Source organism: Cervus canadensis, chromosome 32, assembly GCF_019320065.1.
Source record: "Cervus canadensis isolate Bull #8, Minnesota chromosome 32, ASM1932006v1, whole genome shotgun sequence".
Taxonomy (NCBI): domain Eukaryota; kingdom Metazoa; phylum Chordata; class Mammalia; order Artiodactyla; family Cervidae; genus Cervus; species Cervus canadensis.
Genome location: NC_057417.1, coordinates 5,074,377 through 5,100,275, shown reverse-complemented (window position 1 = coordinate 5,100,275; position 25,899 = coordinate 5,074,377). Strand labels below are relative to the sequence as shown.

The following is a 25,899-nucleotide window of genomic DNA, read 5'->3' as shown; positions in this document are numbered from 1 at the left end:
TTGCAGAGATACAAAGGAGAAAATAGTAGTTACCAGCTATAGTATAAAACTTTCCACTGTTTTGTGTGTGCTCCTTCCTATTCATTATTAATACTTATTTAATCTTACATTTATTACATATCTCTCTTTAACCAAGTTTCCTGCCCCTAAAACACTCAACTAGTAAATAAATGACAGAGCCAGGATTTAGACCCATTCTATTCTATTTGTTTTGGGTTGCCACAAACCATACTCATATAAGATATCAAACTTAATAAATATGTGCATTCTGACTGCTCCACTGACCCCATCTATCTCCCTCTCCTTGGTCCTTCCTATTGCCTGAGATTTAACAATATTGAAATGAGGCTAATGAATAACCCTACAATGGCCTCTTAAGTGTTGAAGTGAAAAGAAGACCCACATGTCTCTCACTTGTAAGTCAAAGGCTAGAAATGATTAAGCTTAGTGAGTAGAGCATGTTAGAAACTTTGAGATGGCCAGAAAACTAGGCCTCTGGAACCAAACAGTTGGCCAAGCTGTGAATGATGAATGCAAAGGGCCTCTCTCCATCATAGCTATTCTGCATAGCAATTTATGTATGTAAATTTTCTATACATAGTGATTTATTTAATTTTTTTTAGAATATTTAAGAACCTTCACTTAAGCCAAAGCCTAACCCGCAAGGCTCTAACTTCAGTTCTATGCAGGGTTGGAGTGATGATGAGGAAGCTGCAGAAAAAATGTTTGAGAGGTTGGTTCATGAGGTTTAAGGGAAAAACCGCAACATAAAGTGTGAGGTGAAACAGCAGGTGCTGATGGAGAAGTTGCAGTAAACTATTCAGAAGATCTGCCAAAGATAATTAACAAAGGTGGTAACATTAAACAAAAGTGTAGATGAAGCAATCTTATTTTGCAAGAAGATGAAACATCTAGGACTTTCATAACAGAGAAGTCAATGTCTGGCTTCAAAATTTCAAAGGACATTGTGACATCCTTGGTGGTCCAGGGGCTGAGATTCCAACCTCCCAATGCAGGGGGCCCAGGTTTGATCCCTGGTCAGGGAACTAGATCCCACCTGCTGCAACTAAAGTTTGCATGTTGCAACTAAAGATCCTGCATGCTGCAATGAAGACCGAAGATCCAGAGTTCTGCTACTAAAACCCAGCGCAGCCTAATTAATTAATTTATAAAAGTCTGACTTCCTTGGGCCCTTTTAAAAGAAAAATAAAAATTCAAAGGACAAGCTGACTCTCTTTTTTAAGGCTAATGTAGCTGGTGACTTTTAAATTGAAGCCAGTGTTCATTTACCCTTCCAAAAATCTCAGGGCTCCTAAGAATGATGCTGAATCTACTTTGCTTGTGCTGTGTAAGCAGAGCAACAATGCCTGGCTGACAGCATACCGAGGCTTAAATTACTGAATATTTTACTCAACTGCATGTTTGAGATCTGTTGCTCAGAAAAAAGTTTCCTCTTAAAATTTACTGCTCATTGACAATGCACCTGGCCACCCAAGAGCTCTGATGGAGATGTACGGTGGGATTAATATTGTTTTCATGCCTGCTAACAGAACATCTTTTCTGCAGCCCATGGATCGATCAAGGAGTAATTTCAACTTTCATTATTTTAAATACTTTGTTTAGCTATTGCTGCTATAGATAGTGATTCCTGCAATGGATCTAAGCCAAGTAATTTGAAAACTTTCTGGAAAGGAATTACCATTCTAGATACATTAAGAACATTCATGATTCATGACAAGAAGTCAAAAGGTCAACATTAACAGAAGTTTGGAGGAGGTTGATTTTAAATTTCATGGATGGCTTTGAGGGGTTCAGGACTTCAGTGGAGGAAGTAACGGTAAATGTGGAATAGCAAGAGAACTAGAAGCGGAGCCTGAAGATGAATGCATTGCTACAATCTCATGATAACCTTTGATGGACAAACAAACAAATTGGTTTTTTGAGATGGATCTGTTCTTGTTGGAGATCCTGTGAAGACTGTTGAAGGGACAACAAAGGATTTAGAATATTACATAAACTTAGTTGGTAAAGCAGTGACTAAGTCTGAGAAGATTGACTCCAATTTTTAAAGATGTTTTTCCATGGATAAAATGCTAATGCAACAGAAACACCAGTCGCTTTGTGATGGGATGAGTTAATTCATGCAGCAGATTTAACTGATCTTAAGAGGTTGCCATAGACACCCCAGCCTTCAGCAACCACCTGATCGGTCAGCAGCCATCAGCATCAACACAAGATCGTCTGTTAGCAAAAAGATTACAACTTACTGAAGGCTCACATGATGGGTTAGCATCTTTTAGAAATTAAATATTTTTAAATAAAGGTATGTACTTTTTTGGGGGGGACATAATGCTTTTTCACACTTAATAGACTACTGTGGCATGTACAGCACAGTATAGTATAGTAAACATAACTTTTATATGCACTGAGAAATCAAAAAAATTCATGTGATCTACTTTATTGAGGTATTTGCTTAATACTACTATGGTCTGGAATCAGACATGTGATGTCTCTGTGGTATGCCTGTGTTCGATTTAATTGTTTCCTTCTGCTGCTGCTGCTGCTAAGTCGCTTGGGTCATGTCCGACTCTGTGCGACCCCATAGATGGCAGCCCAACAGGCTCCCCTGTCCCTGGGGTTCTCCAGGCAAGAACACTGGAATGGGTTGCCATTTCCTTCGCCAATGCGTGAAAAGTGAAAGTGAAGTCCATCAGTCGTGTCCGATGCTTAGCGACCCCGTGGACTGCAGCCTACAAGGCTCCTCCGTCCATGGGATTTTCCAGGCAGGAGTACTGGAGTGAGGTGCCATTACCTTCTCCAGGTTTCCTTCTAATAATGAAATTAAATACTTTTTTATGTTTGGTAGTAATTTGGGTAACTTCTTTCATTAAGTTTCTCTAAGACTTTTGTATGTTTTCCTTTTGGGTTGCGTGTCGTAAATTTTTGGTCAGATTTATTTAACAAGAATATCTTTTCCCTTTCTAAGTCTTTCCACTTCTCCAGGCAAGAATACTGGAGTCAGTAGCCAATTCCCTTCTCCAGGCTTAGAGATTTTCCTGGATTTTCAGCTTTTCAGATTTTCCTGACCCAGAGATCAAACCTGGGTCTCCTGCATTGCAGGCAGATTATTATTTTTCTGATAAATGTTCCATCTGGTTTTAACTGTTTTCTCCAGTATCACAATCATCTGTGTATATGTTTTTCTCTCAGTTTCCAGTCATTTGATTCTGTCAAATGTACTTGATAATTTCTGAAGAATTGGTGAGGCTCTGGATAATATCTTCCTATAGACAAGATTTATTCTGTCCTCTGGCAGATAGAGTAGGGCCTGGTCAACCTAATCTGCTCAAAGAATGGTGTAAATTCAGGCCTGTTGCTTTGGTTAGTCTCCTTCTACATCTAGTTCACTCTGACTTTGCTAATCTTCTCTGTATCATTCCAATTTTAGTATATGTGCTGCCGAAGCAAGCACTCACTCTGACTTTGAAGATGTAGCCAGCTCTTAGTGGATTCCAGCTGAAAGCGTGTAGTGCTCACCAGGGCCTCTCCTCCTCTTTCAGTTCAGTTCAGTCACTCAGTCGTGTCCTACTCTCTGCGACCCCATGAATCACAGCACACCAGGCCTCCCTGTCCATCACCAACTACCGGAGCTTACTCAAACTTATGTCCATCGAGTCGGTGATGCCATCCAGCCATTTCATCCTCTGTCGTCCCCTTCTCCTCCCGCCCCCAATCCCTCCCAGCATCAGGGTCTTTTCCAATGAGTCAACTCTTCGCATGAGGTGGCCAAAGTATTGGAGTTTCAGCATCAGTCCTTCCGATGAACACCCAGGGACTGATCTCCTTTAGGATGGACTGGTTGGATCTCCTTGCAGTCCAAGGGACTCTCAAGAGTCTTCTCCAACACCACAGTTCAAAAACATCAATTCTTCGGCGCTCAGCTTTCTTCACCTTACCTCCCCAAACCAAAATTTCAATGTGATTGACAAAAATTTTACTCTGCTTTTTAAAGTCTTTCTGCTTAATGTCTTAGACTCTTAAATAACATTATGTTTGATCTACTATAGCAGCAAATAAAGATATTAAAAATAGTAGAGATATCAAATGAAGCATTTTGAGCTTGAGAAGAGAATTTTGTAATGTAATGAATATCTGAAAAGAGTTGCTTATAGTTTTTTGTAGTTAAGCAACAGAATTAATACAGCTATTAGTCTTCCATACACTATATGACTAGTAGAAAGAAATATATACAAAATGAACTTTGTAAGTTTTGTTCGAGGCCAAAAATGAGTAGAAGAGTAAAATATCATTGATAAAAAAATTTGGATCTGAACATTTTTTATTTATTGAACTTAGAAATAATAGCCTTTGTCAGAATCTCTTATTGAAAATTTTGGTATAGAAATTATTCAAAAAAAATTATTCAATTAAATCTGGGTTTAAAAGTGTACTTAAAAAACAGTTGATTTCACAGAAGTGGAAATCACTGTATGGGGAAACATCTCCTGTTCATGAAGTATTAACTGCTAAAGGAATTGTTCTTTTGTTGTAAACATCCAGAAGACTAGACCAAAGAAAAAAATTGTGTTCAGACATTGTTCAACAAGGAACACAAGACTATGATCCCTGTGAGAAAGGAAACCAATGAAATGCACCAAACAATTATGCCAACTCTGCCTGGAGGCACTTCCCAAGTTGAAAAACAGGGGTGGGAGGAGTCCAAACAGCCTGCCTGGTCTTAGTACATTTATCAGATATTGGAGGATCTGAATTACCTAGAAGTTTTGAGGCAGAACAATGAAGAAGAGGTCATTGCATAAAGGCAGAACTCAGTCTGCAAAGGGAACCTATCAAATCTTTGGGTGATCACAGATCTATACAAGCCAAGAATAGAAAAATGAGAGGGTTGGGTAAGGACTAATGTAAGGAAGAGAGCCAGACACTTTCTGGTGTTGCACAGAGCTGGGAACATTTTTTCTTTCTCACTGGCTATAATGAAGAGACTTAAGTGGAACAACAGGTCGAGAGTTCTTGGACGTGTATAGCTGTAGTGAGCTCAATTAGTTCTAGACTAAAAGACTGCAATAGACCTATCCCAAGAAGCTAAAAGGACTCAAAGGAGTCAAACTAATCCTCAGTAATTTAACTTTATGTGAGAATAAAGTCCAACACACTGATGGAATGAAACATTGTACAACAGTGTAAATTTTACAGTGTCTGACATCTGCTAGAAAATTACTAGGCATGCAAAATATGAAAAATATAACCTGTAACAAGGAGAAAACCAAAATGATAGAAAGAAACCTAGAATTAACATGGTTGATGGGCTTACCAGAAAACAATATAAAACAGCAATTATGTATTCTTCATAGCCAGCAATATAGAACAAAATGTCAACATGACGGGAGAAATAGAAGATATTTTAAAAATGCAAATGTACTTCTAGAGATGAGAAAGACTAAATTGAAAAGTACATTGGATAGGATTAATAACAAAATAGATAACTACTGACTTTTTAAGAATCAGTGAAATATCATTAGAAACTGTTCAGACAAAAGCATGAGGAGAAAAAGCACAGAGCATGAGAAACTTGAAGAATAGTATCAATCAGTCTAATATATATATATATATATATCATTGTAGTCATCACTAGGCAGGAGGCAGGAAAATATATCTAAAATTTTTCCAAATTTGATGAAAATTCTAAACCCATAAATAGAAAGGAACAAAGGTTAACAAACCCAAGAAGAAGAAGCAAAAGGAAAGCACATCATAACCAGATTGCTAAAAATCGGTGTTGACAAGGAAATCTTAAAGCAGCCAGAGAGAAAAGACACGTTACACGAAAGGAACAAAAGTAGGATGTGGATTCTCACTGTAAACTTTTCAAAACTTTAAAGATGTTGAAAACAAGACATCTCTAAAGTACTGAAGTGGAGCGACATCTCTAATTGATTAAAAGAGAAACTGTCTCAGTTTCTGCAGTTCTGTACTCAGTGAAAATATCTTTCAGACATGTACAGGAAAAACGGACTTTTCACACTAAAAAAAAAAGTGAAAATACATCAGCAGCAGACCTGAATTACAGGAGTGTAAAGGAGCTTCATCAGGTAAAAGGAAAATAATACCAGATGGGAAATTGGATCTCTGCAAAGGTAAAGTAATGAAGAGTGCTAGAAGTTATAAATATGTGGATAAATATATTTTATTGTGTTTCTATATAGGGTATCTATGTGTGCTCAGTCATGGACTATAGCCTGCCAGACTTCTCTGTCCATGACATTTTCCAGACAAGAATACTGTAGTGGATTGCCGTTTCCTGCTCTAGGGGATCTTCCTGACCCCGGGATCGGACCCACATCTCTTGCATCTCCTGCATTGGCGGACAGATTCTTTACCACTGCTCCACCTGGGAAACCCCGTATAGGGTCTATATCTGTGTATATATCACACCGTTCCTCTGTACTATGTGGTGTGTGTATATATGTTACATATAATACTGTTTTCTTATAGTATTTCTATATACAGGCAATAAACAATTTAAAATTTTAAATTAGTGCCACTTATGAATATAACGTCATCAAAGAATGTGATATAGGCTTAAGTTACCAGAATACATATACACCTAACTTCAGAACTGTAAAGCAGACTTCAGATTTCTGGTCTGGCTTGTGAGGTGTCATCACTCCATGCTAACAAGTAAAAAGTTGAACAAACTGAAAAAAATCAACCACTCGTCTTTGATTCACCATAGAAGTAAAGTCATTGAGCAAACTACTGCCCCTCAAATTGGAGAGAGAAACAGGCAGAAATGGAGAATCAAAACATCCTGGAACGGGATCAGAAAGAAACCTCCACAGCAACCACTGCTGGGGTAGGGAATCCCAAATTGTAATTGCTAAAGGCTCAGGGAAATCCCAGAGTTAAAAACTCCAAGGAAGGGGGAAGGGGGGCAGTGTCCTGGTATTGGAGAAGACACGGTTTTGTGAGTTTTACCTATACGAGCTCTACTGATCTTCACTGGAAAAAAAATCTTTCATGCTTCCAGCAATGGGCAAGGTAAAAAGAAGCTTTTGAATAGGCCTACCCTCAGGAGAAACAATTACCAGAGACTAACCTACGTGGGGGAAAGAAAACATCCAACATGTGCTCCCTTTAGCATTACACATGGAGGAAGAGAAATAGCCAACTCCAGCCCCCTCTGGCCATCCTGTCCCACCTAAGAGGGTGGTGGGGACAGAGATGCACTAGTGAATTTCACATTCCAGGGGCACAGGCTCACTAAAAGACAGGCCTAATCATAGGAAAAGTAGAGTGCCTCTTCTTCCCACACATTTTACCATTGAATTACTGAAGGCCTGTTTACCATACATAGTTCCTTTTAACCAGTACATCATCATGTCTACCTTTCAACAAAAAAATGACCAGACTAAAAAACAAAAACACAATTTGAAGATAGCAAACGAGCATCAGAACCAGAGTCAGATATGGCAGGAATGTTCAAATTATCAGACCAGGAATTTTTTAGAAACTATGATTAATGTACTTTAATGGAAAGAGACAAAATCCAAGAACTCGTAAACAGAGAGATAGATATTCTAAGAAAAATGCTTGAGATGAAAACTACTGACAGAATTGAAGAAAGCCTTTTATGGGCTTATTAGTTAGACATTGCTGAGAAAAGCAATGACTGACTTTAATAATATGACTAAGAGGGAAAAAAAGTGACAAAACAATAACAACCCAGAATATCCAAGAACTCAGGACGCCTACCACAAAGGGAGTTACAGATGCATAATGGGAATTCCAGAAGGAAGAAAGAAAGGAACAAAAGCAGTGTTTGAAGTAGCAGTGACTAAAAATTTCTCCCAAATAAACATTAGAGACCAAACCACAGATCCAGGGAACTCACAGAACATCAAGCAGGGTAAATACCAAACACATACATCTAAACATAATTGAAACTTCAGAAAATTGAAGCTATCTTGAAAGCTAAGGAAAAAACACCTTGTCTATAGAGAGCTAAGGTAAGAGTTATATCAACTTCTCCTTTAAGCTATACAAACAATAAGAAAGTAAAGTATTTCAAGTGTTATGAGAACAAAATTTACGAACCTAAAATGCTTTGCATTGTAAACATCTCCTTCAAAGTTGGAGAAATAGACCTTCTCAGACAAAAATTTAGGGTATTAGTTGCCAGTAGATCTGCTTTAAAATTCTTCATAGAGAAAGAAAATGGTATGTCAGAAAATCAGATCTACATAAAGAAGAGGAATAAGTGAACATAAAGTAGAACCTTTTATTTTTCTTCTGCTTAGTTGATTTAACTGATGAGTTCAAATTAATAGCAACAGTGTATTTGATTGTGTATGCATGTGTGTGCTCATTAACACACTTACTATAAGTGAAATGAATGGCAGCAGTGATTCAAGGAACAGAAAGAGGAATTAGGAATATTTTATTATTATAAGGTACTTGTAGGGGCTTTATCAGTGACTCAACAGAAACGAATCTGCCTGCCATGCAGGAGACGCAGGTTCAATTCCTAGGTGGGAAAGATCCCCTAGAAGAGGAAATGGCAACCCACTCCAGTATTCTTGTTGGGAAATTCCATGGACAGAGGAGCTTGATGGGCTACAGTTAAGGGGTCGCAAAGAGTCAGCTGTAACTGAGTACGAAGGTACTCCTTGTGAAGCAATCTAGTATTTATTTGACAACTGACTTGGATTAGTTGTCAATGTATTTTGCAAACTCTAGGGCAGCCACTAATTACAATAGTATAGTATGCTAAAAAAGGAGAGAAAATAGAATCATATAAAATGTAGTTTTAATCATAATTGCCAAAACTTGCCCCAGGATGTCCTTCCGTAAGTGAATGGATAAACAAATGTGGTACATTCAGACAATAGAATACTATTTAGTGCTTAAAAAAAAAAAAGAAAGAAAGAAATGAGCTATCAAGCTATGAAAAGACATGGAGGAAACTTAAATGTGTATTTTTTAATGAAAGAAGTCAATCTGAGAAAGCCGTATACTGATGATTTCAACTACATGACATTCTAGAAAAGGTAAAACTATGGGGATAGTAAGAAATCAAATGTTGCCAGAAGTTAGTAGGGAGGGATGAATAGGCAAAGCAATGGGGATTAGGGGGCAGTGAAACTATTTTATATTATACTGTAATGGTGGATACTTGTCATTGTACATTTGTCAATATCCATAGAACATCCTAACACTAAGAGTAAATGCTACTGTGGGACTTCCCTGGTGGTCCAGTGGCTGGCTGTGCTCCCAATGTAGGGACCCCGGGTTGATCCCTGGTCAAGGAACCAGATCCCACATGCCACAACGAAGAGTGCAGTGCCTATGCCACAGCTGGAAATCCTGCCTGCCACAACACATATATATATATATGTGTGTGTGTGTGTGTGTGTGTATATATACATATATATATATATATATATGCCACAACTAAGACCCCATGCAGCCAAATAGTTTTAAAAGAGAGTGAATGCAAAACTATGAACTTTGGCGATAGTGGTAATGTTAGCATAGTTTCAGCAGTTGTAACAAGAGTACCGCCGTGGGAGGTTGTGTGTGGGAGGGGTTAGGGGGTATATGGGAAAACACTAGTTTCTACAACTTTATTATAAATGGAAAACTGCTGTTGGAAAAGTTATTTAGTAATTTTTAAATGTACAAAATATTACTGAGACAAAGGAGGTATAAATATATAGTGAGATGCCATGTTTACAAATCATAAAATTCATGTTGATGTCACTTCACCCAGATTGTTGTATATATTTAGTGCACTCTTAATCAAAATCTTGGCATCCTTTTCTGTAGAAAGTAACAAACGGATCCAAAACTTGTGTGAAGTGTTTCCTTGGTGCCTCAGTGGTAAAGAATCTGCCTGTCAGTGCAGGAGACAATGGATTCAATCCCTTGTCCAGAAAGATGGCACATGCCGCAGAGCAACGAAGCCCACACACACACCACAAATACTGAACCTGTGCTCTGGAGCCAAGGAGCCGCAACTACTATGCCCATGTGCTACAGCTTGTGAAGCCCTCATACTGTGGAGCCTGTGCTCCACACCAGTGAGATGCCCATGCACCACAACTAGGGAAAAGCCTGTACAGCACTGAAGACCAGCACAACCAAAAATAAACTAACAACAACAAAAAGCCTGCGTGAAAAGCAAAAGACCTAGAAGATGAAAACAGTGTTATAAAAGAATAACATTGGAAGACATACACTACCTGAGTTCGACTTACTGTGAAGCTATAAGAATTAAGAGAATGGTGTTGGCATGAGGAAAGAAATATAAATCAATGGACAAATTAGAGTCTACAGAGAGTCCATTGGTTTTCAATGACGTTGCCGAAATAATTTAATAGGGAAGAGGTAGTCTTTTCAACAAATGTTGCTGGAGTAACCAGAGGGGAAAAGTGAACCTCTTACAACGTATACAAAAATAACTTGAAATGAATCATAGATCAAATAGCAAAGCTAAGAATTAAAAGCATCTATAAGAAAATGGCACAACCTTGTGTACTAGTCATGTGAAATTCATGTAGCAAATTAAATTGGCTTACTAAAATTTGTGTTAAGATTTTCTTAACAAAAATTCCAATTTTAAATGTCAGTGTCAGATTCAAAAAAGTGCAGTCAGAGTAAAATGGAGCAGAAGACAGTCTTCTGACTCAGAATATTCTGTAACTAGAATCAGCATCATTTATCATCCTTTCCTCAGTTTCTTTTGTGTGGTAAATGTTGCTACTATAGTAATATAATGTAACAATTAATTTTTTAATATATTTTTAATACTTCTTCATCTGTAACAAAGAGTTTAATTTATTTTTACATTGTTTCATTTTCATGAAGGCAGATATGTGTGCTAGAGTGACATTTGTATATTTTGTACATGTACAGATATCATATACTTATAGATTATACATTTGGCTTTATTGTAAATGAATCTCTACTAAATTTTAAGGATTTCTACTAAATTCATTGTGTATTGTGAACTTTTGATTATATAAATAATTGGTTATGCCCAGGGTTTCTTGGGTACTTGGTTAATCATCTTCATTCTGACCCCCCATATCAGTTATGAAATGGTAAAATAGAATAATTATAACCATTGATTACATGTCTCAACATAATAATACATGTTTGTTTCATTTAAGTAACGATGATGTCCTATTGATTTCTGTGGAAAATCTTAATCTGAAAACTCCCGTTACATCAAATCTAACAGGTATGTTAAGTTGATTAAAATATGATCTGTCAAATCGGAAAGCCTCAAATCAGTATTTCTTTAAAACAGACTTGAAAATTCTACTCTCAAAAAATGTTTAATTTATGTCTGTGATTAACCTGAATAAATCAGTTGATTGTTTAATAAAGTTGAGGTTCTTTTTAACCTTGTGTTAATCAATTTATGGCCTTTTCTTTCTTTACTTGTTTCTTTCTTTACGTGTGTTGAATGGCTTTATAAATTATAAAACTACTTACCTTTCATATCTGTTATTTGTACTTGTTTGCTCTGGTCTTGGTGGTGGTAGTGATGTACTTAGGATTTAAAGTTTGGCTAATCTGGGACTTCCTGGTGGTTCAGTGGTCAAGACTGGTCTCCCAATGCAGAGGGAACAGGTTTGATCTCTGACTGGGGAACTAAGATCCCACACGCTGCACAGCACAGTCAAAAAAAGCAAAAAATAAAGTTTGGCTAATCTCTGGTATCTTTGATTTTTTTAATTTTAAAAAATAACACCTATGTTACTCTTTAGAGTTTCTCATTATACTTAGGTAAAAATCTTTAACCTTAGATTCCCAATCAATTTCCTTTCCCTTAAAATAGCTATCTTGTTGGCTCATAATTTCTTCTTCAAAATTCCCCATTTTGTTTTCATTTTTAGTATATATTAGAGAATTTAATTTACATCTTATTTTCAGAAAACTTTATCTCCACTTACATAACTACTTAATTGCCCTCATGATTTGGGCTGTTAAGATTATAAATCAGATAGTTAAGGGATATTACACATTTATCTGATGCCTTTACTGGTTCTATGAAGAATCCTCTTCAGCCATTGCAGGTGGTCTAATCTAAAGATACTATAAATTTTAAAAATGTGTACATTTCCAAGTTTATTTCCTCAAATGCTACAGTAGTTTACAGACAGATACTCAAAAAAGCGTTACTAATACAGTTGTAAAGGTACCAAAGGACAAAACCTTTTGAACCAAAATTAGGTTTTGCTTTTTTTGGACTGGTTTGTTGGTCTTTGGAATGAGTCAGTTGAGTTACAATTTTTTATGATTATATAATGGTTAGTTAGCATCCCCATTATTATTGTTTCAGCATTTGTATCTTATAAGGTCCATAAATATTTAATAGTTAGTAAACTTGTCAAATGTTCATATTTTAATAATTTTCTTTCAGCTACTGGAAAAATTACATCAGGAAATTCTAACAATTCAGCTGATGCTGAAAAGAGAGCTATGGTAGGTAGCAAACATTGTCTCTGAATATTATTTATTTGAATATGTTAGTTCTAGGAACTTTAGTGTTGCTACATGTTGGATGACTCATCTATGTCATTCATTCTTTGGGAGAGTCATTCTCTGAGAAATTAATATCTGATTAGCTAGCATGACCAGGTTCCAGTCCAGTTTAAACATTAAAAAGCAAACAGCTAATGATAAACATGTTTCACAACTGTATTTATTACCAGATTAAATCATTTAGACTCTCCTTAGTCATCCTCACAGAAACTGGATAGTATTTTACAAGCTTCTCTTTCATAGTAGAGTTGAACTAAACCATAAAACTTAAAGAATGTTCAATCTCTAGCTTATAAATGGTAATTTGAAATAACGTGTTTTATTTTATTTTTTGTGTGTTTTATTTTTTAAAAAACATTTTCTGTTGAGGCACAATCATTTTTAACAACTTTCCAGGCTATAGAGAAGAAACATGATTCTGTGATTGACCTGACAAAAGAAGACCTGTCAAACTGCAACACAGGTAAAGGATTTTTCTTTTTCAAGAAGGTAGGAAAGGGTAACAACTCAAAATACGTTTGACCCATTTATGAACTTTTTTGTGTGTGTTAGTGTACATTAATTTTATCATGTGTAGATTTGTGGAGCTGCCACTACAATCAAATTACACAACTCCAAGTTTCCCTCATACTACCCGTAAGGATTTTTTTAGGATTTTCCCCCAGTCCCTAAACCCTGGCAACCACTAATCTGTTCCTCACTATTATATTGTTGTGTGAATGTTATATAAATGTGATATAATATGTATCCTTCTTTCACTCATCGTCATTTCCCCCAAGGGTCATCCAAGTTGTTGAGCAAGTATTCCTTTTTATTGCCGAGTAGTATTCCATGATGTGAATGTGTAGTGATTTATCCATTCACTCATCTGGGTTGCCTGGGGCTATTGGAAATCTCTGTTTTACCTGTGAGACACCCCTGTTTTCCTTAAACAATAGTGGCTATGAGAGGATGCCAGGGCATAACCTGAAAATGTGACAGCAGGGCCCTGTTTCTCAGATTTAAACAAAGAGAAGTGAAATGCAGTGTTCTAGGGCTGCTAATAAATTACAAGGTTTCATCTCCTAATTGCACTTGTGTGTTTATGGTACTATTTTGATGAAATATTTGAATTCCACTTATTAGGATTGGTAAATTATGTAATACTTAAAAGCAGAGATTACTATATGAACTACACAGTCCAGTTCATTCTCCCATCACAACTGTGGATCCAAACAAAGGTTGAACTATTGAAATCTTCAGGAACTTCATGATAGAATCAAAAAACCCTTCAGTTTCCAATTTCAAAAAGATTAAAATGAATTGGAGTCCATAATGAATCTGGTGTATATTTTTGTCTTTAGAGTAAAATCCAAATTCATTAACAAGATATACAGAATTCTTTTATTAACTATCTTTAATTTTTTTTAAATTTTTAAATGGTAGATAATTGCTTTACAGTGCTGTGTTGGTTTCTGCCATACAGCAGCATAAATCAGCCGTAAGTATACATATGTCCCCTCCCTCTTGAAAGTTCCTCTCGCCCTGTACAGAATTTTTAATGACTTAGACCTTGAAAACTTTTTTAGCTTTATCTTCTACAAATTCCTTCCCTCTGCCTTAATAGCATCTCAGTAGGTAGTGCTGCTTCTCTCCTTGCCATCACTACATATGCTATTCTCTCTGCCAGGAATGCTCTCCCCTCTGTACCTTCTTAGGCTTGTTTGATGACCCCACTTCTCGTATTTTAATATATTCAGTTTAGACACTTGTGCTGAACTATTCCTTCCAGGCAGAAATTGGCTATCTTGGCTCTCCTTACCCTTGGTATTTTGTGCATGCCTATATTATACCTTTATTTTTCTGTTCTATAATTGTTTCTGCACATATCTGTCTTCCTAAAAAGACTTAACGTTCTTTGCAGCAACTTTAATGTTTTTATTAATCCGTGTATTTTCATCTTTTTAGCACAGTGCTTGGCACACAGTATACTTTTCCCCAAAGAATGTTGAATTAATGCAGATTTTGCATTAAATCGTTTTTTGTGTTTGTTTGTTTGTTTGTTTTACAGCTCTGTTACAACTCAGTTTTATTAGGAAAAACAAAGGATAGTACACCCTCGAGGCATGAGGGTGGGCCAACCCCAAAGGAGAGGCCCATTAAATAGTTTTAAAAGAAATGTAAGTTTATATACTATGAACAGGATTGTAAATTAATTTTTCTGGAAGACATTTTGTTACATCGAAACTTTACAAATATGCAAGCCTTGTGACTCAATTCTTTTGAATAATTATCTGAAAAGCCTAAAGTATAGAGGAAATATGAAAATGTTCATTGCAGTGCTATTCATGAAAAATAAAACTTTGGAAACCCTTAAATTTCTAGAAATAAGAGATTAATTGCAAAAATTAGATTTATATGGTACAACCATATTCAGCCACTAAAAATAATATCAAACAAGTATATATATTTATATAAACATGTTAATAATATGTCAAGAGAAAAAAGTTATGAAAGTACATATGTAGACTCAGGGTGGAGTTAATGGGATCAGACTTAAACTAGTAGAAAACTAAACAAGATCTAGGAAAATTTTTTTCACATATTACAGTACAGGACTGCAGTCTCTGAGAGAAGGGAATGAATGAGATGAGCCCTGTGAGTTGCCCCAGATTTCGTTCTAGATTGATGTCCTCTGACGGAAATCCTAAGCAGAGAGAGGCTGTCTTGCTCAGGCGGAGGCAGCGACTGACGCGCAGAGAGGCCGAGGTAGCTGGAATGAGGTGAAGAATACTGAGATGAGGAAGCCACTCAGAGAAAGAGTTCCAAGAGGTTAGCATAGGAGTCCTCTTGAGTCTGCTGAAATATCGAGTCACACACGCATAGAGTGAGATTGCATGAAACTGGGCAGAGTGACCAACGGTCTTCACGCCAAACATTCTCCAGAGCTCAGACAGCAGTGGGAAGTGTTCCATACCTGACACGCCATAGTGGCAGATTCTCACTGAATACATGGGTGTGAATTCATCTTAGAGCAAAGGCAGCTCTAGCTTTGCCCTAATAAGACCGAAGTAAGCGGCTAATCACACAAAGCCTGCTTTTTTTCAGAGAAGACAATAGAATTCAACACACAACCATGTAAAATTCATAATATTCATCATCAAATTTTTAAAAGTCACTTGAGATAGAGGAAGAAAAATGGAATCCAAAACCAGGAGAAAAATTAGTCAAAAGAAAGACTTTTGACAGATGACAGAATTAACAGACTAAGACCTTAAAAGAACTGATAGAAATATACTCAGAGTTTTAAAGGAAAACATGAACAAATAAGAGAAATAAAAGATAGAAAATCAAATGAAGTAAAAAGAAACTACTGAAAGTTCAGTAGATGGAATAAACAGCGTATTAAGCAACCACACTGTTGGACTGGATAACAAAACAAGACCCAACTATGATAGCTACATGATGTGCATTAAATATAAATATATGGATAGGTTAAAATTAAAAGGGTGTAAGAAGGTAAGCCATGCAGACACTAATCATAAAGTTACAGTGGCTATATTATTATAAGACTGACTTAAGAACAAGGAATATTACTAGGGGGAAAAAAAGGCTGTTTCATAACAGTGCAACAGTCATTTCATCAGAAAGGCACACTAAACCTATGTTTATGGGACTTCCCTGGTGGTCCAGTGGTTAAGAATCTGCCTTCCAATGCAGGGATGTGGGTTCAGTCCTGGGTAGGGGAACTAAAATCCCACATGCCATGATGCATGGGGCAGCTGAGCCCATGTGCCACAGCTACTGAGCCTGCATGCTCTAGAGCCCTTGCACTACAACAGGAAAAGTCCATGCACACTGCAGCTAGAGTAAGCCCACACGCTGCAACCAAAAAAACAAACCAGTTGTTTTGGCTGACCCAGTGTACCCAAAAAACAAATCTACACTTAACGCACGTTATGGTAGAACTTCAAGATTCCTAATATAAAAACTAATTGGACGAAATTATAAATAGAAAGGTAATTATAATTTGAGGTGCCAACACTCCCTTCTCAGTAGTTGATGCAATATATAGTCAGTAAAGTTATAGAACCGTGAGCCACACTATCAACCAACTAAATAATCTACTTGACATTTATAGAACACGCAAACGCAGTCACAGAATATGCATTCTTTTTAAGTGCATATGAAACATACCACAAAACTGGTTCTACTGTAAAACTAGTCTCAGTATATTTAAAAGGATAGAGAATATATTCTATGATTACAGATACAATACAAAAAGTAATCAGTAACAGAAAGCTATTTGGGTAATACCTAGATATTTGGAAACTAAAGATTGTATTTCTCAATAACCCATGAGTCAAAGAAATCCAAAGGGAAGTTTAAAAATATTTTGAACTGAATGAAAACACAGCATATCAAAATCTAAAGGAATGCAACTAAAGCAGTGCTTAGAGAAAATTACTAGCATTATTTATATTAGGAAAGATAGAAAGTAAAATGAAAGTCTAACATGAATAACCTAAGATTCTGCCTTAAGACATTGCTTTGCTGACAAAGGTCCATCTAGTCAAAGCTATGGTTTTTCCAGTAGTCATGTATGGATATGAGAGTTGGACCATAAAGAAGGCTAAGTGCCAAAGAATTGATGTTTTTGAGCTGTGGTGTTGGAGAAGACTCTTGAGAGTCCCCTGGACTGCAAGAAGATCAAGCCAGTCAAACCTGAAGGAAATCAACCCTGAATATTCATTGGAAGGACTAATGCTGAAACTGAAGCTCTAATACTTTGGCCACCTAATGCAAAGAGCTGACTCATTGGAAAAGACCCTGATGCTGGAAAAGATTGAAGGCAGAAGGAGGAGGGGATGACAGAGGATGAGATGGGTAGATGGTATCACTGATTCAGTGGACATGAGTTTGAGCAGGTTCCTGGAGATGGTGATGGACAGGGAGGCCTGGCGTGCTGCGGTCTTGTGTTGCAGAGTTGAACACAACCGAGCAGCTGAGCAACAGCAACTGCCTTACGTACAAAAAGAACAAATTAAACCCAAAGCAAGTAGGTGACCCATCACTAGAAAAGATACGGGGATGGCAAATAAACAGAAGACGTTCTCAACGTTGTTCATCATAGGAAGTTAAGACCATAATGAGATGCTATAGCACAGCCACTAAAATGGCTGAAATGTAAACAACTGAAAATATACAGTGTTGATAAGGATGTGGAACAACCTGCAATTCTCTTGTTTTCCTGGTAGGAATATAAAATGGTAAGACCACTTTGGAAGTGGTTTTGCAGTTTCTAAACACATTAGCAATTGACACTAGTATTCCATCTTTAGGTATTTATCAAGAGAGATGAAAACCTACATCTACACAAAATGTGCATGCTCTGTCGCTCAGATTCTGCAACCCTATGGACTGTAGCCCATTTTTCAGGCAGGATTACTGGAGTAGGTTGCCATTTCCTTGTGCAGGGGATCTTCTAACATAGGGATCAAACCTGCATCTCACATGTCTCCTCTATTGCAGGTGGATTCTTTACCACTGAGGCACTGGGGAAGCCCATCTACACAAAGACTTTTACACAAATGTTCGTAGCAACTTTATTCATAATAGTTCCAAACTAGAAACAACCCAAATGTTCATCAATAGATAAGTAGGTTGTGGCATAACTGTCTATAGAGCTAAGTACTACTCAACATAAAAATGAACAAAATATATTATCATATACAACAACATTGATGAATGTCAGAAACAAAATGTTGAACAAAAACCATGTTAATTTGGTTTATGTCAAATACTAGAAAAAGCCATCTAATTGTTAGTGACAACAGACCTATGGTTTCATGGGGCCAGTGATGAGAGAGGGACTGTGAATATTACTGAATTTCAGCTTGTCCTGCTCACTGCGTGACAGGCCAGTAAATCGAGAGATGAGTTGTTAGGGCAAGGAGTGGCAACTTCCTTCAGAAAGCCAGGAAACTTAAGAAGATGGTCAACTAGTGTCCCAAAGAACCATCTTCTCTGAGTCAGAATTCAGGCTTCTTTTATACTAAAAGGGGAGGGAATGTGGTTGGTTGCTACAGACTTCTTGGTGTCAGAATCCTTTGTTCTTGACAGCTATTTGTTCACATAGGTCCTTTTACAGTGTTCCTTTAAACCTCCAGCAAGACAAATGTTATTCTCTATTCTGCAACTTTTTAATCTCTATGTAAATGGGAAGGTGTTATATAACTTTAAAGGTCAGCACCTTAAGAATGAGCTATCCTATATATTTCATGCCATCAGCAATGTTTTTAACTTACAGCAAAAGCAGTAGAATACAAAGGTTCAAATAAAAGAAATAGATCCAATATGGAGTCAGATTCATTTGTATTATCAAAAGGGACACTATTTGGTGTAATATAAACATTGTATCTTGAAGTTGGTGAGGGTTTCACAATAGTACATTTGTCAAAACTCAAAGAGTTGCACATTTTAAATGGGTACATTATACTATATGTAAATTGTGTCTGAATAGTTCACTTTTATGGGCTTCCCTGGTAGCTCAGATGGTAAAGAATGCCTTCAGTGCAGAAGACCCAGGTTTGATCCTTGGGTCAGGAAGATCCCCTGGAGAAGGAAATGGCTACCCACTTAAGTATCCTTTTCTGGAGAATTCCATGGACAGAGGAGCCTAGTGGGCTTATTGTCATGGGGTCACAAAGAGTCAGACACGACTCAGTGACTTCCACTTTCACTTTTAAATGCAAACTTTAAAAATCATGTCTATAATATAAATATTTACTATGGAAAACAGTGTGGAGATTTCTTAAAAAACTGGAAATAGAACTGCCATATGACCCAGCAGTCCCACTCCTGGGCATACACACCAAGGAAACCAGATCTGAAAGAGACACATGCACCGCAATGTTCATCGCAGCACTGCTTATAATAGCCAGGACATGGAAGCAACCTAGATGCCCATCAGCAGACGAATGGATAAGGAAGCTGTGGTACATATACACCATGGAATATTACTCAGCCGTTAAAAAGAATTCATTTGAATCAGTTCTAATGAGATGGATGAAACTGGAGCCCATTATACAGAGTGAAGGAAGCCAGAAAGATAAAGACCATTACAGTACACTAACACATATATATGGAATTTAGAAAGATGGTAACGATAACCCTATATGCAAAACAGAAAAAGAGACACAGAAGTACAGAACAGACTTTTGGACTCTGTGGGAGAAGGCGAGGGTGGGATGTTTCGAGAGAACAGCATCGAAACATGTATATTATCTAGGGTGAAACATATCACCAGCCCAGGCTGGACGCATGAGACAAGTGCTCGGGCCTGGTGCACTGGGAAGACCCAGAGGGAGTGGGTAGAGAGGGAGGTGGGAGGGGGGATCGGGATGGGGAATACATGTAACTCCATGGCTAATTCATGTCAATGTATGACAGAGACCACTACAATATTGTAGTGGCCTCCAACTAATAAAAATAAATGAAAAAAAAATATTTATAAGTGAATGCATGTACATATACCTGCAGCAAAGGATCTGGAAGGTCAAACACCAAAGGATTAAGTTGAAACTAGAAGCCACAATTCTCCCCTAGCAATTTAATGAGAAAGAATGTTAAAATAATGGGGTGCTTGCTCCTGTTGTTTTGAGAATATAAAGTTCTGAAGTAACCGTCACCCATTTTTATGTAGGTAAGGATAAAAGCTGCAGAGTGTTTGCCAGACATTGACACTGATGAGGGAGAGGATCCAAACAGTTACTGATTTGGGACAAAAGTCCTGTTTTGTTTCTAACCTGTTTAAATGTGCTAAGGCTTGTTGACCTACTGCCTTGAAAGAAGGAATATTAGTTAGCAAAGCTTTTATCTGTTGAAATTTTTTTTTTTATGAAACTGTTCACTTGAAAATATAAAGGAGGTTATTTGTATCTGCTCTTATGCATTGATTAACCTGCAGATTATGATTTCACAAATCTAGTTTTAATTAACAAACCCATTAAAAAGGCTGTGCAGATTATCTTACAATTAAAAGCATGAAATCATTACCTCTTCTAAAAAGATTTTTTAATACCAGTAAATAATGTGACTAATAAGATATCTTTGAAACACTATGAAGAATCTTAATTATCCTTGTCAGTTAAAAGGAAAACACAAATGAAAGAAATTTTGAGGAGATTCATAAAATATATTAAACAGTTATTAATATATCACAGCACACACAATCTAAAATGGTTTTTGCTGCTTATTAAATATGTTCAAATTTCTGAAATTTCTAGTTATCAGGCCTTGCTTTCCAACATGGAGCCCTTTTTCTTACTATCCTCTTAATACTTTCCCTGGTTGTCCTCAAACTAATCTTGTACCTACTAAACTTTCTTTCTCTCCCTCACACCCACGTTTTCTCTATTTTTCTCCTTTTCTTTCTTCTTCTACGCATCTCTCTCTCTCCCATTCTCTGTTCTGTCTCTCCTTCCTCCCCTTCCCTTCCAGCAGCCCACAGTGTATGTCTTATTCCCCCCGGGCTAACATGGACCTCAGCAGTAGACATTCTTGCAACCCAGGTCTGCGTGAGTTCTAGTCTGAATTCGCAGATCTTGTTTGTGTTGCACGTTCATACAGGATTGTGAACCGTTCCGTGTTTACAGACAACCGTGTTGACCGTTAGGCCCCTAAGACTGCTAAGCAGGAATCCCTCTTCTATGGGTAATGTTTCCTAGTTCCCAGTTGCACCACAATGTACATGTTTACCTTGAAAGGGGACTTTTTGTCATATAAAAGAAAAATTATCTATATTTGATACCTTTGGGTCTTGAACTTTTAGCAAAAGTTTATCTTATTTCATAGTTCTATAATTTTAACTCACATTTACTTATTACACAAGATGTAAACTGCTGTTGGCTTTAAAGGTTATGGGATTGATTATTGCAGATAAATTTTACTTTTAAACTTTGTGTTGTTCACAGAAAGCCCAGTATCCACCCTTGAGTCACCTATGAAAGCTGTTTCAGTCTCAAAAGAGACAACCCCAGTGTCACAGAATGCAGCCCAGGTACTGATACAAAATGTTCTGTAAGGGATATTTGTTCCAAGTTGAGTGAAAGCACCCATTTCACTAATGAAGAAACAGTGGGTCATGTTTCAGCTTCGAAAGCACTTTAGTATGCTTTTTAAATGTGCTATTATGAATCTACTTATTTACTCAATTAAAATAATGTAATTGAATTTTCCAGAAGCTACAGAATTAAAACAAGTCCATTTTTTAATCCAGCAAATTGGAAAAGATTTTTAAGAGTAGTAGCCGTTGTTAATGAGGGTGGAGGGAAATGGGTGTTCTCCTACACTTGTACTTTTCATGTAAATTGGCACAGTGTTTGGGAACACAGTTTGGCAGTGAGATGGAATATTTCTCCAGAAGGTCTGGGACCTAACCCATTCTAAATTAGTGATATTCCAAAGTGTACAGATCTTAACTCCAAAAGAAGCTAATGTTTGAAAAAACTGGAACCAGCCTCACATATCCTTGAAGCATCCTTTTGCTCTTATGATTTTGATAAATGGATTGAGGAATGGGAAACATATTGTAGAACTGCAGTTGACTACTTTAAAAAAAATCAGAACCCACCAATTCAGCTTGCTAAACTTTCTATGAACGTGTTTTAGGTTCGTGAGTCCTTTGAGCACCTGCCACCTCTCCCAGAACCGCCGCCACTACTCCCGGAACTGGTAGACAAAATCCGAGATACACTTCCTCCACAGAAGCCTGAGCTCAAAGTCAAACGGGTGCTGAGACCCAGGGGAATCGCACTGACATGGAACATCACCAAGATCAACCCCAAGTGCGCCCCCGTGGAGAGCTACCACCTTTTTCTCTGCCACGAGAGCCCGAGTAATCAGCTGATCTGGAAGAAGATCGGAGAGATTAAGGCTTTGCCGCTCCCGATGGCCTGTACTTTATCTCAGTTTTTAGCTTCCAGAAAGTATTATTTTACTGTCCAATCAAAAGACATTTTTGGACGATATGGACCGTTTTGTGACATAAAATCCATTCCTGGGTTTTCTGAAAATCTCACCTAAAAGTAAAAAATGTATTTTCTAATTGCACATTTTGCGTTTTCATATTTGAATTATTTGTTTACAATGTTTCTGTAACACTATTCACTGTCTTAAAGGGCCAGTTCAGGTTGTGAACCCTTCATACAGGGACAGTCCTTTTTCCCATGTTGTAAGTGGCCTCTTGTTTAATGAATTCTGATTTGCATTCAAGAAGTACTTCAATGGATATCATGGACCCATGCCACTCAGCCGTAGGTGCAATAACTTTGGTACTATGGAGCTGTTGCTTCTATGAGAAGCCCTAGGAGGCAAGCAGCCCCCATTTTCTCTGTTGACAGTCCACTTTTGGTGACTTGTTTGTGGTCCCATACAGGTACAGGGAAATTCAGCTGTTTACTGAGGCCTGATCATTCCCCAGGGTGCATCTCCACCAAGGTTTTTTGAGACTAGATGTCTTCCCATTCTGTTCATATTCTAAGGGCTATGAATTTGTACCCCCCCCCCAACTCCGCCCTTTTGTTTTGGGCCATGTCAATCATTTGGGGAAACAGTCTAGAGGTTTTCCCTAAATCAGTTTGTATACTTAACATGTGTAATAAAGCTAGTTAAACATTGTGTGCTGTGTACACAAAAAATACAGTAGCTCTTATAAAATAAAAAATTATCCAACCTGCTGTTTGAGTTGAGGAAAATGAAGTTGTGAACCGTAAATTTAAGGCTTTAATTTGGCGAACCCCTTGGTTCATTTCCAGGCTGCCATCGTTACTCAGAGAAAGAATATAACACGGAGGGTTCCCATAGATGTATCCTGCTTACCTCTGTCTTAGGGATCACTGATGTGATGCTGCAGCTCCTACAAATAGCCCAAGAAACGCAACAGATGAGCATAGTAGACAAGTGTCAGTCAGGACCCAAGGGGAAAAACTGTGGATGAGTAACACTAGGACGTTAAGAAAACAGAAAAATAGCTGTTAGTGGGAAACTTCCCACAAAGAGGCATCCTTGGTTGGTACATAGTGAAAGTTCAGATGTCAGAGGCTCTGAGATTTAAAAAACTGAACCAGGGAATGGCTTTCCTTGGCATTTTGTGAATGCTGTCACATCTTCAGTCATAAATAAAGATGTTGTTTTTCAGTCTCTTGTGTCTTTACCTTTTCAACCAATATGACTGGAAAAGCCAGATTCTGAATTTGAAGAGATGAGCACCCCCTGTGAGGCCCTGTTTCTGGCCCAGAGCGGTGGAGGGCATACTGCAGCAGAGGACAAGGGCTTCAGTTCGGGGATGACGGCACCTTTGGGTTGGCACTCACCAAGCGAGGCCCAGTGCCTTGACCCCAAAGCAGGACTTCGGTGTGCATCAGCTCCCCAACCAGCAGATCTTCTGGCCTGTTGATAGGTAAACAAGTCTTCAGGAAGAAAACTTTTCACAGTGACAGGAAGAGGAGGCAGGCAGATGGCAAGCATCCTCAAACTGCTGGCTCAGAAAGCATCAGTGTTTGTTGCATGTTTTAGGGTCAAGAGCAAGATCCTCCACTGTTATCCAGCAAGGACACCAGAACAGAACCGGCCTGGGGACAAGACCAGGATGTGCAGTTACATAGTACAAGGTAAACACCCCACCCCCACCCAGGAAAAGTCTCATGTTCTTTTGGTGGGAAATCTTTATGCCTCCTAAGCAACAGAACCAAAATCTTAAATTGACCGGCTAAAATTGACTATATTGAGAAAAGGCTGTGGGTAGTTTATGGAATTACCAGGGAGCTCAGAGACTCTAGCTTGGAAAACAGGAAAGGGGAAAAGATAACTTTGCAACAAATTCCCATGAGGTTTCAGACTTGAGATGGTTTATGCAATTTATATTCTACTACATAATAATATGTTGACTTTTTAAAATGCACAACATTTTAGTGTGATATGTCGACTTCAAAAAAATGCAGTTTGAGAGTTGTGAGTTAAGTTTTATTTGGGGTAAAATGAGGACTGCAGCCCAGGAGACAGCACCTCAGCTCTGAGAAACTGCTCCAAAGAGGCAGGGGGGAAGGTCAGTATGTATGTGATCTGGGTGAAGGGGAAATACATGCGATCAAGCACTTAAATTTCCAAAAGGTTTCTATAGTCTAGTGAAGATTTTGCTAGTCACGAAGAGCAGTCACCATGAAAGATTTTAGTGGTTTTCTAGATACGAGAAGATACAAGAATTGGGCTCATAAAATCAACTCCTGAAAATACCTATGTGAAGAACTGTTCCGCCAGCACCCGAACCCCTCAAAGCACAGAGGGACTCATTTCTCATCTCCACCCTGAACTCCTTTCAGGGGGTGTTGAAGGTCAGCAGCTGTAGCAGCACATGATTTAATCCTTGTAGATGACAAGTGCCAATTTGTAGTTGACAGTGAAGATATTTTCTGCCCATTTTAAAGATGTGGAAACAGGACCTGGGAGTTGAGTTGGCTTGTCCAAGTCATAAAGACGCAGCCCGTTTACACACAGCGCTTGTCCTGGGTTCCGCCTATACACACAGGCTGTGCTGCCCCGTGGGGACAACGGGGGAAACTGGAAACCGTCCCCACTGTCCTTGTTGCCTTGTGGCTCCAGAATCAAAACCCCAGACACACATTTCATCTGGCATTTGCGGTCCATGAGAGGTGCACTCTACTTCTCTTAATAGGGTAGATGTGCTGGCTTTGGGTCCTGTCTGCATCGCTAGGCTGGAACTGCCTTCCCGGGATGTCCTTCCCTGGCTGGTTCAAGTTTAGTGTCACGAGACGCTGCATGAGATTCAGAGCAGAAGCACAACATCAGTTCCCTGCTGTGTGTTCTGAAGGTGGATGCAGGGCCTCAGAGCGTGGCGGCTCCCAAGCTCTGCCAGCTACAGACTCTCGGCTCCCACCGCTTCCGCCAGAGCCTGTCCAAGGCAGGGCACGTCCGTGTGCTGCCCTGGGCCCTTCTTACTGGGCGTGTTTCCTGTGGCTTCAAGGCTGGAGGTGGTGACACAGACGTGCTTCCAGTTTGTCCTTGCTCTTTTCCACGTCCTTCCTTCCTTCCTTCCTTCCTTCCTTCCTTCCTTCCTGTCGACCACCTGGCTGGCCTCTGGCAACTCCAGACTCGAATAGACTTGGAGGGAACAGCTTGCATAGACTTCTCCACGAGCTCTCCCACAGCGGGCCAGGTCTAGCCCCTATGATCAGTTCCCAGTTCTACAGCTTCGACGGCTCCCTCAGAGACCAGGAGGCCCCCACACAGTGGAGGCGCATTCTCACCCCGGGAGCTGAGTAGGGAAGT

At 38.4% G+C, this 25,899-nt stretch overlaps 1 protein-coding gene and 1 pseudogene across 1 annotated transcript in view; one reads left to right on the top strand and one right to left on the bottom strand.

Annotated features, from left to right (window-relative positions):
* The window catches only part of ATF7IP2 (activating transcription factor 7 interacting protein 2), a 68,315-nt gene extending 44,564 nt beyond the window's left edge, over window positions 1–23,751 (top strand). The window contains exons 7-11 of the mRNA XM_043456569.1: window positions 11,193–11,263; window positions 12,452–12,513; window positions 12,970–13,036; window positions 21,528–21,613; window positions 22,225–23,751. Coding sequence (XP_043312504.1) covers window positions 11,193–11,263; window positions 12,452–12,513; window positions 12,970–13,036; window positions 21,528–21,613; window positions 22,225–22,638 — 700 coding nt within the window. The 3' untranslated portion in view covers window positions 22,639–23,751. The remainder of the gene's footprint in view (window positions 1–11,192; window positions 11,264–12,451; window positions 12,514–12,969; window positions 13,037–21,527; window positions 21,614–22,224) is intronic.
* On the bottom strand, window positions 3,373–3,472 carry LOC122433645 (annotated as a pseudogene).
* Window positions 23,752–25,899: the final 2,148 nt, after the last annotated feature.